The sequence below is a fragment of the Anopheles arabiensis genome, chromosome 2 (assembly GCF_016920715.1).
Source record: "Anopheles arabiensis isolate DONGOLA chromosome 2, AaraD3, whole genome shotgun sequence".
Taxonomy (NCBI): Eukaryota; Metazoa; Arthropoda; class Insecta; order Diptera; family Culicidae; genus Anopheles; species Anopheles arabiensis.
Genome location: NC_053517.1, coordinates 19298687 through 19314308, shown reverse-complemented (window position 1 = coordinate 19314308; position 15622 = coordinate 19298687). Strand labels below are relative to the sequence as shown.

At 47.4% G+C, this 15622-nt stretch overlaps 1 protein-coding gene across 3 annotated transcripts; it reads right to left on the bottom strand.

Annotated features, from left to right (window-relative positions):
• Window positions 1-604: 604 nt before the first annotated feature.
• Window positions 605-13947, bottom strand: LOC120895792 (4-coumarate--CoA ligase 1-like). Of its 3 annotated transcripts, none has more exons than XM_040299438.1 (6): window positions 13726-13947; window positions 6225-6868; window positions 5257-5467; window positions 2450-2638; window positions 2007-2375; window positions 605-1934 (listed from the first exon to the last, which is right to left on the bottom strand). In XM_040299438.1, the coding sequence occupies exons 2-6, from the start codon at window positions 6498-6500 to the stop codon at window positions 1177-1179; spliced, it is 1803 nt and encodes a 600-aa protein (XP_040155372.1). In that variant the 5' UTR covers window positions 6501-6868; window positions 13726-13947; the 3' UTR covers window positions 605-1176. The 3 variants fall into 3 exon arrangements, with proteins under 3 accessions (XP_040155372.1, XP_040155371.1, XP_040155373.1); XM_040299437.1 differs by lacking the exon at window positions 13726-13947 and adding an exon at window positions 12479-12684; XM_040299439.1 differs by lacking the exons at window positions 6225-6868; window positions 13726-13947 and adding an exon at window positions 5570-5706.
• Window positions 13948-15622: the final 1675 nt, after the last annotated feature.

Sequence of the window (15622 nt, the reverse complement as noted above, 5' to 3'; positions counted from 1 at the left end):
CAATCACATGCTTGGTGACACTTTGATTAGCACCCAACTCTTGATCACTTACTTGGTCACGACATTTTTGTCGGTGATAATCACGACATTCTTGGAGTATATTTGGCGTGAGGGCTCAAGTACCAAAATCAGCATGGTTTCTCTCTCTCTGTTTGACCCGACAGATAATCAAAACAGCATGCTTTCTCCCTCTGTCTGTTTTGATTATCTGTCGGGACAAACAGAGAGAGAAAAACAATATTCATTATGTTTCTTGGAATTACTCGCAAGCACCGTATAACTACTGAAAATGTCGCGACCAAGTGACCAAGAGTTGGTCGCACACAATGTCATCAAGCATGTGATGGTCGTACCAACTGTTTGAGGCTCTCCTCTGATCATCACAGTCGAGCTCGTCACGCTGACATGATTTTGTTTTAGTCGGAATTTGTCATGACTATGTCAGTGACATTTTGCAAAACTGATCACAGTAAAAAAAAAGTCATGACATATTGACTGACCAAGCAATGGTCGTAAAAATGTCATGAAGCATGTACTGGTCACACCAACCGTTTTGAGTATCACCTCTGATTTTTCACAATTGAGTACATGACGCTGATAAGGATTTTGTTTTAGTCAGATTTTTTTATGACATTGACAGCGACATTTTGCTGCACTGAGCATTTACACTTTTTAAGGATACAAAATGGTCTATTTTTACGCTTACGTTTTAACATGTACTTAATGCTTTGTGCTCACTGGGCTCGAGGAGAAAGGCGGAAAGGGCGGGCTAAAGCTAAAGTAACACGTCCTCCTATTAAAAACAAAAACATAACATACAGTACCACAGAAAACCACCACTAAGCCGCCCCACAAAATGGGGGATAAGCCGCGCTAAAACCGAGCCCTTCACACACAGTACGGTCTTTGGCGATCATTTTTCCCAAAGGGGGTCGCGCTAAAACCGGTTTGTGCTCGAGAATGGTCAGCTTAATAAAAAAACAAACAGCACACGTGCCTACACTAACCTCCCCTCGCTCTCTCTCTCGCTCCTTTCCTATCCCTCGCTTCACATTGCCCTGCCCAAAAACAAAAACAAACAAAACCTAGAGGAAGATGAGATTTTACAAGTAGTGGAACCCTTCAACCTAGCCCAAGGGTAATATCGTGTGATGCGGGAGCCTTTCCCTGCCCGGTCTACGAGCAATGCTCGAGCTTAAGCTGCCGCCGCAGGATCTTGCCCGACGCGTTCTTCGGAATACTGTCCAAAAAGGTGACGCCACCCTCGAGCCGCTTGTACACGGCCACCTTCTCCGCGATGAACGCCTTCAGTGCGTCCTCGGAGACGCGCGCGCCCGCCTTCGGTACGACGAACGCGCGCGGCACCTCGCCCGCCACCGGGTGCGGCATGCCGACGACCGCGGCATCGGCCACCGCTTCGTGCGATCGCAGCAGCTCCTCCAGCTCGGCCGGCGGCACCTGGAAGCCCTTCACCTTGATCAGCTCCTTCAGCCGGTCGGTGATGTAGAACTGCAGCTGGTCGTCGTAGTGCGCAATGTCGCCGGTGCGCAACCACCCGCCCTCGATGATCATCTCGTCCGTCGCCTTGCGGTTGTTGTGGTAGCCCTTCATGACCTGCGGCCCCCGGACGAGCAGCTCGCCGGACTGGTTCGGCCCCAGGGCCGTGTTGGTGGGATCGTTCAGGTCGACAATTTTCGCCTGCGTGCGAGGACAGGGCGATCCAACCGAGGCGTAGTTACGCGAGCCGAGCGCACCCATCAGCACCACCGGTGCCGTTTCCGTCAGCCCGTACCCCTGGATGAACTCGGCGTTCGGGGCGCGTGCGGTAAAGCGTTCGGCGTCGGGCGTTCCCATCGGCGCCGCGCCCGAGAACACGTTCCGGATGGAGTCGGTGTGCCGTGGCTTGACGCCGTCGTGATGGCCGAGGAAGATAACTGGAGGAAGATAAAAAAGCAAACCCATAAGCATCTCACGGGGACGGCAAAAAGGGGGGGCGACGGACTTACTTATCGGTGGGACGAGATGCAGCACCGTGCCCTTGTGCTCGGCGAGCGCGTTCAGAAACGTGTCGGGTTTGAAGTTGGGCAGCGTGACCAGCTTGCAGCCCTGCCGCAGCTTCGAGATCATCGTCACCGTGAGGCCGTAGATGTGGAAGAAGGGCAGCACGCACGGCAGCACGTCCTGGAAGGTGTCGGTGGTGGGCAGCACCACCGTGCCGTTGCCTGCCTTTACCGCCAGCATCTCACTGTTGGAGACAATGTTCAGGTGCGTCAGCTCGACCCCCTTCGGCATGCCGGTCGTGCCGGACGAGTAGGGCAGGAAGACGATATCGTCCGCGGTGCGATCGTGCTGCCGCAGCTCGCTGTAGTGAATGCCTGTGTGCGTGTGTGTGGGAAAGGAGAAGAATGGGTTAGAGAAACTACAATGCTGACAAGGCCACGAACCGTACCTTTCGGGTTGGAAAGCTCGGCAAAGTCGATCGCACCGGCCGGCAGGCTTTCGTCGTTGGTGCACCGGATGCAGACGATCGGTATGTCGCGCTTGGCCTGCTGTGCCGCCTCCCGTAATACTGCATAGTTGGAAGCCAGTCCGATCAGCACCTTGGCGTCGCTGTCCACCAGCTGGCGGGAAATTTCCTCTGCAAGACGGAATCACAACAAAAAAACAAAAAACATTAAACTCAGTACGAACCTTGTCCCATCAGTGATAGAGAATGGGTGAGATAATCGAGAGAGGGAATGTGGAAGAAACGGCCGAATCGATTGCAGACGACAGTTGAATGTTATCTCGCGGGAAACGGAGCGACCTTTCTAAGAAATGCTGAAATGTCTGCGCGGGCTACACAAAAAAGGGGGAACGTGGAAAAAAACGTTATCACACGCGGCGTTATTGGGCTAATTTACGACTCATGTACCGTGGGGAGTCATGTCTTGCTGGAACCCCCGTTTAAACCGGCACAACCAATCGAATACTGGTTCTTCGCGCACAGCTCAATCGATTCGCTACGCTCATAAAAGGCTGCGATAAAGCAATGACTGGCCTATTTTTTTTTTGGTTTCTGCTTGAGGTATGTGTACGATGTACCTGTCCCAAGCAAGGAGGAAGTGAACTTCCACTCGCATCTGATAAGCGTTCTACGACCCTTCAATTTCAATGATCGATTGGGGGCGATGAATGGCCACAGTGAGTAATCGTGAGTACGCAGCATGACCGTGTGGAGAGATGCTGTATGATAATGGCGCCCTCAATTCGTGGGTGATGACAATACACTAATCCGGCGAGGTACGAGTGGGACTGATAAACCAAACCCTCCCATGGGTTCAGTTCCATGTGGGTGTACATATCAATGGCGCCGGTATTGCACGCGACACGCCAATGACAACGCAGCACAATCTTTGGACGGGGATTGAGTACATCGTGTTCCACTTTTTGGCTTTCTGCCCTCACTTATGCAGTGATTAGAGAGGCAGCGTGAATGTGGAAATACAAATTTGGTGTTTATATTTAAAGAATGGAGACAATTTAGAGCAATCATTATTTGACCATTTTAACCATTATTTGTACCAGAACTGATCGTGAATCTATGTCGCTCCTAAACTCGTATTGGTTCCTGGAACTGACGTTAATCTCGTACCGGTACATGAACTGATACAGATTCTAAGATCCATACAGGATCCATATCATTCCTGGAAATGATCCCGAACCTGAATGTCGCTTCTATTACTGATCCGGAACCCATACTGGTCCTGGAACTGATGCTAAGCTCGTACCAATCCTATAACTGATACTGGACCTCATACTGGCCCTAGAATTTATACCGATTCTGAGATTTATACAAAATCCATACCGTTGCTGGAACTGATTCCGAAGCCGAATGTCGCTCCTAAAACTGATCCGGAACTCATACTGGTCCTGGAACTGATTCTAAGCTGGTACCAATCCAAGAACTGATACTGTTCCTCCTACTAGTTCTGGAACTGATATCGATTCTGATACATATACTGAACTCGTATGATTCTCCCAAACCATGTCGAACCCACGTCGTTTCTGAAACTGATCCAAAACTCGTATTGGTTCCTGGAGCTAATAGTGAACGTCATACTGGCCCTGGAATTGATACTGGACCTAGAACCGATACCGATTCTGAGATTTATATAGTTCCTGGGACTGATTCACAACTGATGTTACTCCTAAAACTGATCTGGAACCCATACTGCTCCTGGAACTGATACTAGATCTCATACTAGCATTAGCACTGATATCGATTATGGGATTTATACAGAACCCATATCGTTCCTGGAACTCATTCCAAGCCTACGTCGCTCCTAAAACAGATCCTGAATCCATACTGGTTTTGGAACTGATACTATATCTTACACTTTAATTAAAACTGATACAGAATCTGAGATTTATACAGAACCCATATCGTTCCTGAAACTGATTCCTAACCCATGCCGATTCTGAGATTTATACAGAACTCATACCGTAACTGATTCTGAACACATGTTGCTCTTAAAACTGATCCGGAATCCATACTGGTCCTGGAACTGATACTGGATTTCATACTGGCCCTGGAATTGATACTGGATCTAGAAATGATACCGATTCTGAGATTTATACAGCTCCCATACCGTTACTGGAACTGATTTCGAAGCTATGCCGCTTCTAAAACTGATCCGGAACCCATACTGGTCCTGGAACTGGTTATAAGCTCATTCCGATCCTGGAACTAATACTGGACCTCATACTGGCCCGAGAACTGATACCGTTTCTGAGATTTATATAGAACCCATACTGTTCCTGGAACTGATCTCGAATTTATTATTAATCCGTACCGGTCCTGGAACTGATCTTAAGCTAATACTGTTTCAGTAACCGATACTGAACTCATAACATTTTAAAAACTTGTCTTGAATCTATCTTGGAACTAGTGATTCGTCCTGGTACTGATATTCGTATTCATACCAGTTCTGGAACAGATATTTATCCCATAACGATCTTGAATCCAGTCAGTCAATTATCATCATCCAATTGATTCTGAACCATCCATCATACTGGAGGTGTCAGTGTTAATCTTCTAGATGCTTCTGATTCATCCCAGTATGAGCGAGGCTTTGCTATCTTCTTCTTCTACTCCGATCGCTGTTCCGAATCTGCTCCGATCCAGCAAATGATTCCCATACAATATTTGTCAATGAATCGTTCGGACCTTAACCATCTATAGTTCACGCACGCACGTGGATCAGTTCTTCGTACCTGCCGTGTAGATCGGGTTAATCGTCGTCACCACCAGTCCGGCCTCGATGCCACCGAACGTGACGAGCGGGAACTCTGGAATGTTGGGCAGACACACGGCGAGCGTTTGGCCGAAGTTTAGGTGCAACTTCCGCTGCAATCGGATCGCCAGTGCCGCACAGTGATCGCGCAGCGTGCCGTAGGTGTAGTTGCGCCCAGTAATACCGCAAACCTGTGGACAATGGGAAAGAGAAGCATCGTTAGACAAGTCGAATGTTGATGTTTAGAACTTAATAGCGTGATAAGCATGCAGAAAAATAGGGTCACAACTGACGCAAACACAAGCCAAATTTCCGACAAATTTTTGTCCAGACCGTTCCAGATCACATTTGATTCGGGGAAATTTATTCCTTTTTTGCTTGCTCTTCTTCTTTAAATCACAATCAAACATCCCCACCGAATGGGTCACTTTTTCCCTTTTAACCTACACACTCGTTCCGTCCGGTTTGCACCAGACGGACGATCCACTGATAGTGCCAAATTTTGGCTTCACTTTCTTTCCCCTCTTTCGGACCCTTAAAAATCCGGTATAAATTCGGTCCTATCAAAACCTGCTCAAAATTGCTACAGATAAAGTGTGTCCACTTTGCTCTGGGCCTCTGTGGTGTGTGCGTTTGCCACAATCATCGCGCACTTTGGCCCCGGGCGCGAGGCGCGAGATGCATCAACAACAATACGCGAGATAACGCAGTTTGTCGTCTGCGTACTGCGGGGTACTGCGAGGCACTATCGCCTTCCCGTACCGGCCACAGGTTAACCAAACACAGGCGGACCCTCCTAGCAGAGGGGGATGCAGGAATAAATTATCTCATAAAACAATTGGCTAACGACTTGACAGCTTTCAAGTCGGGGGCGCAAACGGTGCGCGGAATTTGAACCCTGCCTGCTTGTTTGTGCGGTCTCATCCCTCCCACCCGCTTGCCACTTACCACTGCCGTCTTGTTGGCCCACTGGCTGAACTGGTCCCACAGGTAGTGGTCGAGGGTAACGTGCGGCACCGGAATGTTGTTGTCGTACAGCGAGTTCTGCTCCAGCCCGTTCTCCGGCGGGAAGATGGTGTCCTCGAGATACTTCACCTGCCGCTTGGTGCTGAGCAGCCGTACGCACCGCTGGCTCCAGTAGCGCTGGTGCCGGCCGACCGGCGCGGGGAGCCCCTGCCCCTGCCCAATAAGCCGGGCGGCCAACGGTCCAAAGGAGCGCATCATTTTGTTGGCTTCTTTTTGAAAAAAAAACTGCGGTAAAGATGATTCTTGGGTTTGGAGAGCACACGTGGTCGCAGTCTTCGTCGGATGGAACTATTTGCCTCCTATCGCGAGATAAGATAGTGGGTGTACGTTGCTATTTTTCGGGATAACCGAGAAGTTGCCGATTCACTTGTACAAACTGTGCTGTGCTGCACTCGGTTGTGGCCGCACGGTAACTTTATTTGCTAGCCTTAACTTAGCTGGAAGAACTGGTGGAAGAACTTTAGGTGGAACGATTGTTTATGGCTTCTTTGCCAGTGTCCGCTTGTGTGTTGCGCTTGCTTTTGGCACTGTAAACTCTGCTGTATGATATGTGTATTTAAATGGGGCTGTAAGAAAAGAAGAAAAAGAAGAAGAAGAAAACACATTAAAGCCGACATGTTGCACACGTACTGCTGTTGGAGCGGCTGCCTCAAAAAAAAAAAATGTCCAGTGGTTTTCAACCGTTTTTTTTGTTGGGAGTACATTTTTAAAGCACACACACACACAATGAATCATTTAAAGCAACGCGTGCCGTCCGTGCTTCAGCGCCACCTGCGATCGATACGCGGATGCGTGTAAACGTTTGCTCACGTTTGAAAGTTTCGGTGCGTGACACGTGTTCGTTACGTTGCGCTCTGTGTAGTCGAAGAGAGATAGAGCGTGAGAGAGAGGGTTACAACATGTCCCCAACGAATTCTATTTTAAAGGGATGGGTGTGGAGTGGAAACATTCCCGAAGCTAAATTTAGTAACCAAAGGTGTGCTGGTGTATGTGTGGGTGTGTGTTTACAAAACAAACAGCTTCAATTATTCAATGGGAAACCTCCCCCCCCCCCTCTTTGAAGGTTGCAAAAAAGGAAACGCGCAACTCCTTCAAAACCCTGGGAGCGCAAAACAAACAGCAAAATGAGGTCAGAAGAAAAGGATCTTCACGAGCGTGGAGGGTGTGGTGGTGAAAAGGAGCGGGGACAAAATGGGCATCGTCTTTTGACATATTTCTTAAGACAAGGCCCACCCCGGGTGGTCACCGAATGCACTTGAACTCTGTATTGCATGATCCGGAGGCTTGAGTTTGCAGCTGTTTGCCCTTCTAGAATGGCTGTTTACCATAACCTTGGGCGCTTTGTTTTTCTGCCCCTACTACTACTGCTACTACTATCACTACTACTACTACTCCTGGCACTACTAATATGCTCCCGAGGCATTCAATTTTGGTTGACGTGGCGCGAAAACAACGGCCAGCACCGGTTGTTCCTCTTTTCCCCGTGCATGTGTGTTGGTGCCCATGGTGGGGTAGAAATGAATATTTGAATTTTTAAAACAGCCTCGAAAGGATGGAGGTTCCTCACCCAGAGTTCGGTCGGTGTGACGCCGTGTGGACACGAGCCAATCTCATTTACGTTGATGATGTTTACCGGCACTTCATGGGATGGTGGTGAACCCAAGGCACAACGAAACGCCTTTTCCATTTTTCCACCTGTGATTGAGTCCGTGGGGCAAAGTAAACAATATGTTCCATCGTGCGGTGGGTTGTGGGAATTCCATTATCACTAGCTTCGGGGCCATTTCTTCCGTGCTAGTGTTGGGAGATGCCCGGAATTATAACAGCCCTGAAGCTGTTTGAAAGTGCTCCAAACGTAATCAATCTTTCGCTGCTCGCGCCTAACTCTTTCAAGACGTTCGACGAGTTTTAAATACACACAAAGAGGAGAGAGAGTGAGAGAGACATCATCCCGTTCAAAAAGGACATCTTTGCTTGGGGTTGCTCCTTCCGGCAGCTCATTTTCATCGCTGTCAAGGAGCAGGTGCCCGATGGCGGAACACTTGAAACGAGGTTCAGGCCACTTTGAAGCCTTCCACTTCAAATAGAATAGAAAGGCGCAACAGCGTGACGATGTCCTGCTAGTATGCTGATGATAGGGAAAAAGATGATGTCCCCCTCGTTCTTCTGACAGCCCTCCCTCCCCTAGAGATGGAATGATGAATAATGATGGGAAGGAAAATGGCCAAAGGAAAATACTTTAATTACCCACTCCCGCTCTCTCTCTCTTTACATCCAATTACCGGGTCTTTAAGCTCCTTTTCGCGCCAGAACCCAGCGCCAGTCAGGAAGAGGTATTTTTTCCCCCAAGCTCGAGCTGTTTTTCTCATCAAATGAAATTACAATAAAACGTGAGCATCACACTACACACCGAGCAATGGGAAGCAAAAACAACAAAACAAGCAAAAAAGCCACACAGAACGGCACGTGCTTAATCGAGCGCGAACGGGAATAGTTTTCAATGCGAGCGACCACGACAAACCGTAGAGGACGTCCCCCATTTGCGTGGTAATGAGCACCGGAAAGATGATGTGCCCGGGAAGCCTGACACCCTCCTCCATCCTCCCGCGGGTTGGGCGCGTTACTTTCGCGGAACACTAGGTTGCCTCCGAAAGGGCTTGACAAAGGTGCTTTAGTCGAGTGAGTGCTGGCAGTTTTGAAGATGAGGCAACTGGTGGTGGAGTGTCACATTGTTTGGCCACTCTCTGGCCGATTCATCGTGACAGTGGCTATTATTTTCCCTGGTTTCACACACACAATGGTTCTCTGTAATGATGAGGTACGCGAATAGTTACATCAACGCGGAATGTGAGGATCGTAAAACGCGCGACGCAAAAATAGCGATCGTCAGCAGAAAACAATACAAGAAATACCATGTCGGACATCTTCTCGCTACACAAATGCTAGCACTGAAGTAAGATACTAAATCAGAGTAGGTACTGTATCGGGGTTTTAGGACTGATATAGGTTCTGGTTCAATTTATAAATCGGAATAAAGTAGGGATGAGTTCCAGGACTGATAAGGTTATGATAAGGTCGTTATGGGTATAGGATCTGTATAGGGACAGGATATGTACCGAGATCGGAATGAATTCAGACTCGTATCCAGGATCGGTATAGGTTCAGGATCAATTTCAAGACTGGTATGCATCTAGTCATATGGTCCGTATAGCATGGATTAAGCATCAGTTCCAATTTCAGTACTGTTTCAGCAAGAGTGACAAGGTCGTTATGAGTTGGAAATCAGTTCCAGAATGGAGATAGGGTCTGGATATGTTCCGGGGCCGGTATGGGCTCAGAATTGAATGCAGGATCAGTATGAGTTCGGGATCAATTTCAAGACCTGTATAGATCCAGGATAAGCTCAAGAATTGATTTGGGTTCGGGATCAGTTCCAGGGCCCATTTGGCTTCAGGATCTATTCCAGAACCAGTATTGGTTTAGAACCACTTCTAAGACCCAGTATGGATTCAGAACCAGTTTCACTTAAAGTGCCGTTCAGATCCTTGGATCACCTCTGAATAGCACTGCGGAATGCCCTGGAACAGCATCAAACAAGCTAGCCGGAACTCAAAATCAATCTCACCAACACGTTCAATTGCCCGTAGCGTTCTTGCTGCAATTACACCACAAACTCGTCGCACCCGCCCGCGTCAGAGTACGATCCAGACTGTTCCAAGTGCCAAAGTCCGATTGATCCAATAAAACTGTCGACCATTAGAGCACACTAGCGGGGTGCGTGAAGTACGGGTGGACACGCAACCCCACGTTTTACGGCAGACAAAACGCACCGCACACTATCGCGGGCGCGCTCTTATCGTCCAACAATCGTCTGGCAGTATAGACCTATTGGAACTATATACAATCAAATTAGATAAGAGCTTCAAATCGGAGAGAAAAAAAGCATTGTTCCTTCGTAGCAGAATAGGGGAAGGCAGGGGAAATCATTAGACCAGCAAATGAAGTCGCTAATATGTGCCAATCACCGGACCTGTGCCCATGTACCCCGTGTAGGCTGTTCTGGAAGTATGTTTAGCGTCTGTGAACGATCGCGCACTGCAAAACGGAACTATAGTTCTGTGTCGTGCGAAGAGGTTGCTTATCATCAGAGGAACGAGCAATATTTGCTGGACCGACGTGCCTTATCGCCTTAACGTAAAAAGGGTTGCTTGAACGTTTTATATTCTCTTTAAGATTTGCATGTAGAACCTTCCTAAGCAAGCGATCCTCACACACCCAAATCCATTTGATTTGTCCAGTATTTGTCGCTACAAAAATAACAATTTTGCCCCATCCGGGGACGTCTCTGCTGCTCTCGAGCATTCTCTCTCCCGTAGTGATTCGTGACACAGTTTCGCGGTCTCCACGCGCGCGCGATATTGCTCCCCATCACAAAAGGGCGACACGGGTGTACGCAACATCAACACACACCCAGCAGCATGTGAATGTTTACCGGTTGGGACCGGTCTCGAGCACTGCCTGCTGCGATGAAACGCGTCGAAAGCGGTGGTAAAGCAAGGGAGAAGTAAAACCGTCCGCCGCCGATCGACGCTTGTTGTTGTGATCTTGCTGTAGCTGATCAAAGTCCAACCATCGTCGCCGAGGTTCAATGTTTTTTTTTGTTTTTTTGTTTCGTTGTCTTCGTATTTCGTTATGCATTTTTCTACCGCGTCCCATTCCCACTTTTGATACTTTTTCGTGACGGTCGTGTTCGCGGAGACTGGGGGCGAGTTTATGGCTTTGCGTTTGTGCTTGCTTGCGTACGCGTAGGGGGTTTTGGTTCTTTTTTCTTCTCCCCGTCCGAACATCGCGTGCACCTAAATAGACGACGGAGATGATCAACGACGGATGTTGCTATTTTGCTGTCGAAAAAAAAACGGAACAAAATACAGCAAACAAAAGTGTTTGAACAAACTCAGAACTGTTTGCCTTCACTATTTCTAGCTCGATCGCCACGCTGTCGGTTGGGTGGTAGATTTTACATCGTGTGTAATTATAAATGTAAACTCCCCGAGAAGCCATACTTAATTGGTATGTTCTCTTCACCCGGCGCTTGTAATTTACTTCCCCTGCCCTAGACTCGATCGGTTCCATGCGAGTGGCATTTAGCGGAGGTAGAAAAACGAGTTTCCCATCGCTCCGTTTTGTGGCTCCGTTCGCTTCCGCGTGTGGATGCGGCTAACCTTCGCTGTATGCTGCTACAACACCCATTCGTAACACTGCCCAACTCCAATGCACTCCATCGAGCCAAACGAAAGATCGATAATGCAATTCCCCACTTCCCGAAGGGAGTGAAATGTTATCAGAACGGCCTTCAAAACGGGCACCCAACCGGAGATCAGCTGAAGCAGGCGCACATGGCTCATAATTTAAGCGCAAGACGCTAACGCACCGATCGCCGATCGCCAACAGCACATAACACAAATCGTGAAAGTGAAAAAAAACAAATGCTGATAAATTTATTGGCCTTGCAGGGTGACCGTCCTCCGCTCTCGCACTCGGGAAGAGATGTGCGGTGTGCTAATTTTAGTCGCAATGTGATACGAAACGCGCGCACCACACACACACACTCTCTCGCTCACTCTTTCTCTATCGCCCAGCGCACGTGAAACCGGCGCAGGAATCAAATACACACACACACCGGGGCGCGCGCGTTCTTTGCACAACCCCTTGTTCGACGCAGCCGCTGCACGGGACGCGCAATTCAATGACCTCACCACCACCGTACGGGGCCGATGGATGCAAGCGAGCAATGCGCTTCACACACAGAGAGCCACTCAAAATCTGCTTGCCGCTCGTGTTGCGTTGTATTGCCGTAGGTCATGTATTTGGTACGTGCAAATGGATATCGGCCGGCCAGTCTGCCTATCGATCGGGCCCTCTACACACACACGGGCTGCTTGCACAATACACACTTTACGCGCATGGAGAAAGCGGGCCTGCGCACTCGCACACACACCCGCCAACCAGCCGGCTAAATCGTATAATTACCACGCGCCGCATCACATTACGACCGCGGTAGCAAAGCAAGCGTGGATAAAGGCGAGTACCCCTGTCACTGCTTCCTAGAACGCGCAATCACTTCTCAGCCCGTGGGGAGCAAGATTTCTAACAACAAATGCGCACGCTTAACTCACTTGTCGGTTGTCGGAAGAGGCAATACAGGTCACACACGAGCACACCACAGCCACTGGGCAAAAAAGCACACGAGAACGCGAGATGAAAGCAACAGCAGCGACAGCAGCACAACACTACACACCACAGGCCTTGAGGGTTGGATTGTGTACCGGGTTGTGTACCGACCAGTTGAAGGGTTCGCTGCAGATTGACGCGTCTCGTGGTTGTGGCGCGCCGTAAATATGATGTGATGCGGGTCCGGCGTGCTTAAGGGGGTTGATCTACGGCAGGGATATGTGTTTGTGCGCGCGTAAAGAGATGTGTTGCGAAAGGGGGTTGATTGGACGGGCTTTGTTGGTGTGTGTGCGTTCTTCTGTAGACTGTAGAGGAATGTAATTGAGTGTTTTAAGCATGTTGTTTGAGCAGAGAGATTAGTTAGATTATTTTTTAAATTATTTAACTGTATATATGACGGATTTTTCTATTTTTGATTTAATTATATTTTACATTATATTTTACAGTAATAACCAATTACTAACAATTTTGCCCTAAAGTGCCTCAAAACTATACGGTTTTTGGAATCATTATTTAAACAAACATCAATATATCGTATTTTCTACTCATTGAATTGAAGATGTTGCTTAGCATTCGTGGAAAGGCATCTTCATGCTGCGCTAAGATGCTCACACGTGAGCTGAGCTTGTCTGCCCCTTTCTCTCTCTTACGTTGACGTTCGCTCAAATACGTTCAAACTCGTTTGAAGGGATGCTGCGTCGATGACGTACTTGCGTGAAGACAAAAAAAATGCAGCTACACAATCAAAACACAACGCTAAATCCCCATTTATGGCAAATGGTTTTTTTTTTTTGTAGAAAATATATAATTGTAAAAACATTCATGATCTTATATTTTAACGAATTTTATAAATTTCTCTACAAAATGTGCTCAAAAACAATCTGATGAAAAACACTAATATTTGCAAACCATTTTGTACAGTGTACGAGTTGCGGTTCACACTACTGTACCGTTCGCGCACCTTGCCGTGCTGCTTGTCGTGCCTACATTTAGGCGTAAAACTTGTTGATAGGAAATTGGCGGAGCTGTGTTACCTTTGTTCCCTCTTCCACAATGTAATCGTGCCCCTTGTCAATCACATTTTTTTACCTCTTTTGCCACGAGCGCATTAAATTCTACGCAACAATTTTGCTTCCAGTTTTTTTTTCTTCTACGCAGTTAATGTCGCGAAACCCCTTAATATTCTTCTCACCTTAACGATGCTTAAAACGCAATCCAAACCGCACTGACACACTTTCAACGCAACCAATTCACCTCGCAGCACTTTAAAACTGCACCTTTGGTCGAATCTTAGCAGTGGGGTCCGTTTTTTTCCTGCTAAGCAGCTTACAAAAATAACTATGTTTACATACAGCGCGCAGCAAAGTAACACCTTCCTCGTTTCCGTGACGCTTGTTGACAAACAGAGTGTGTGTAAGTGTGCTGGCCGTAGCTCAGTAGTGATTGTGTGCCGTATCGGAAGGACGAAGAAGGTGTCGAATGCTTTTTTGTGTGCCTGCTGTTAGGGCCTGTCAACCCTGCTGGTTGGTGGCCCCCTTTGACGAGGCGAAAGGTTTCGCTTGGTAAGGAAAACACACTCTCGTGCCGCGAGACATCACTGGACATGCGTACTGTAGACTCGCACAATGTGTGTGTGTGTGTGTGTGTCTTTGCGTGCCGTTGTGTGCGTATAGAAGTGTGTTTGTGGTGAAGGATGTACTGGGAAGCTTTACAACCAGCGTTTTTACAATACCCAGAAGCAACCGTTACCGTTTAGGGGATTGTCGAGTGAAGATCGTATTACTTACTCGGATTTGTTTTCAGATGTCTGGCACTGTTTTGGTGTAGCGGAGAAAACGAAAATCGTTGCAAAAAAGTGATAAACTTAAACTAAATCTGCTCACGCGAAGGCCAATCACTTTTACATAAAATGATTTTAAATACATTTTTTTACTTAGTATTCTCTACTTTGTGGGATTGTTTTTCTTGCGTGCTTTCTTATCGCAAAATATGTATGCCCATCAGCATAATCAAGCAACAGTGTATGCGGGGGAAAAAATTAAATCTTAAATGATTGATGATGCGTCAATGGGGTAGCGATTTAAGCCTTTCAGTTGCTTGTCATTTGTTGCTTCCATTTTAAAATTTCTCAATCATCTCAAACTTTTTTTTCTTCTCTAACGTCGAGTGGTAAGAATTGGGGGCGTTAATTAACTTTAATTTTTTGTAACATTTTTGAAAACGCTTTTGACGAGTATTTACTGACGAGTATTTACTGTTATTTGTAAAAAAAAACTGCGTGTTTGAATAGTGGGAAAAATATGGACAAAAATAATAAAAATAAAAATAAATAAATAATGGAAGTCTTGTGTACCTTTTAAATTACTGACATTCTATTATAATTCAGGGTGTAAAAAATATTGAGAAAAATAAAAAAAAATCGAAAAAGATTTGCTATTTTCAATTTAAATTTAAAAAAAAACAACAAGCCTGTAAATAAAATTAGCCTGAAAGTATGCAATCCGCCTGCCAAACGCCTGGTGGTTTGTAGAATCGTTTGAAATATCTTCAAATATTTTTTGTAAATAGTACGTTAAATCACAAATTTGCTTCCGCCGTTTGAGCACACCGTCCGAGACACCCTGTGCCTCGAACCGAACGGCACCCCCCAAAACCGGAGCAAAGGTGTGCGTTCGTGCACACGTTTTGTGCCGTAGAAATGAAAAGTTTCCCGAAAAGTGGCACACAATAGTGGAAACGAAAGAACAAAAACACACACACACACACGTTCAAAACGGGGTACTACGAAAGCCGAAACGCGCTCCGAGACAGTGAGTGCGCCTGCCCAGTAAAGTGGTTCCACCGCCGCCGCAACTCCCTCTTCCCTCAGCGCAAGGATGTGCGAGATGTGTCGTTCGCGTCGGGGAAAGCTTTTTACCATCGCTAATCGCGCCTTCCTCCCAAAGACATGACGCGCAAAGGAGACGTGAGAGCACAGGGCAGAGTGGTGGGGTTTTGGGGTTCGTGTCCCGCAGGATGTGGACATGTTCGTGTTTTCACGGAGTGGGAGAGGAGTAAAGGAAGGTTTGTGTCGTTCGTGCCGTGCAGTC

Excerpts from the sequence above, each read along its gene's own strand:
- LOC120895792 (XM_040299438.1), bottom strand. The coding sequence starts at position 6,500 with ATGATGCGCTCCTTTGGACCGTTGGCCGCCCGGCTTATTGGGCAGGGG. Across the intron at positions 2,639-5,256 it reads TAACCCGATCTACACGGCAG|AGGAAATTTCCCGCCAGCTG; the intron begins GTACGAAGAACT and ends TCCGTCTTGCAG. Across the intron at positions 2,376-2,449 it reads CGAGCTTTCCAACCCGAAAG|GCATTCACTACAGCGAGCTG; the intron begins GTACGGTTCGTG and ends ACACGCACACAG.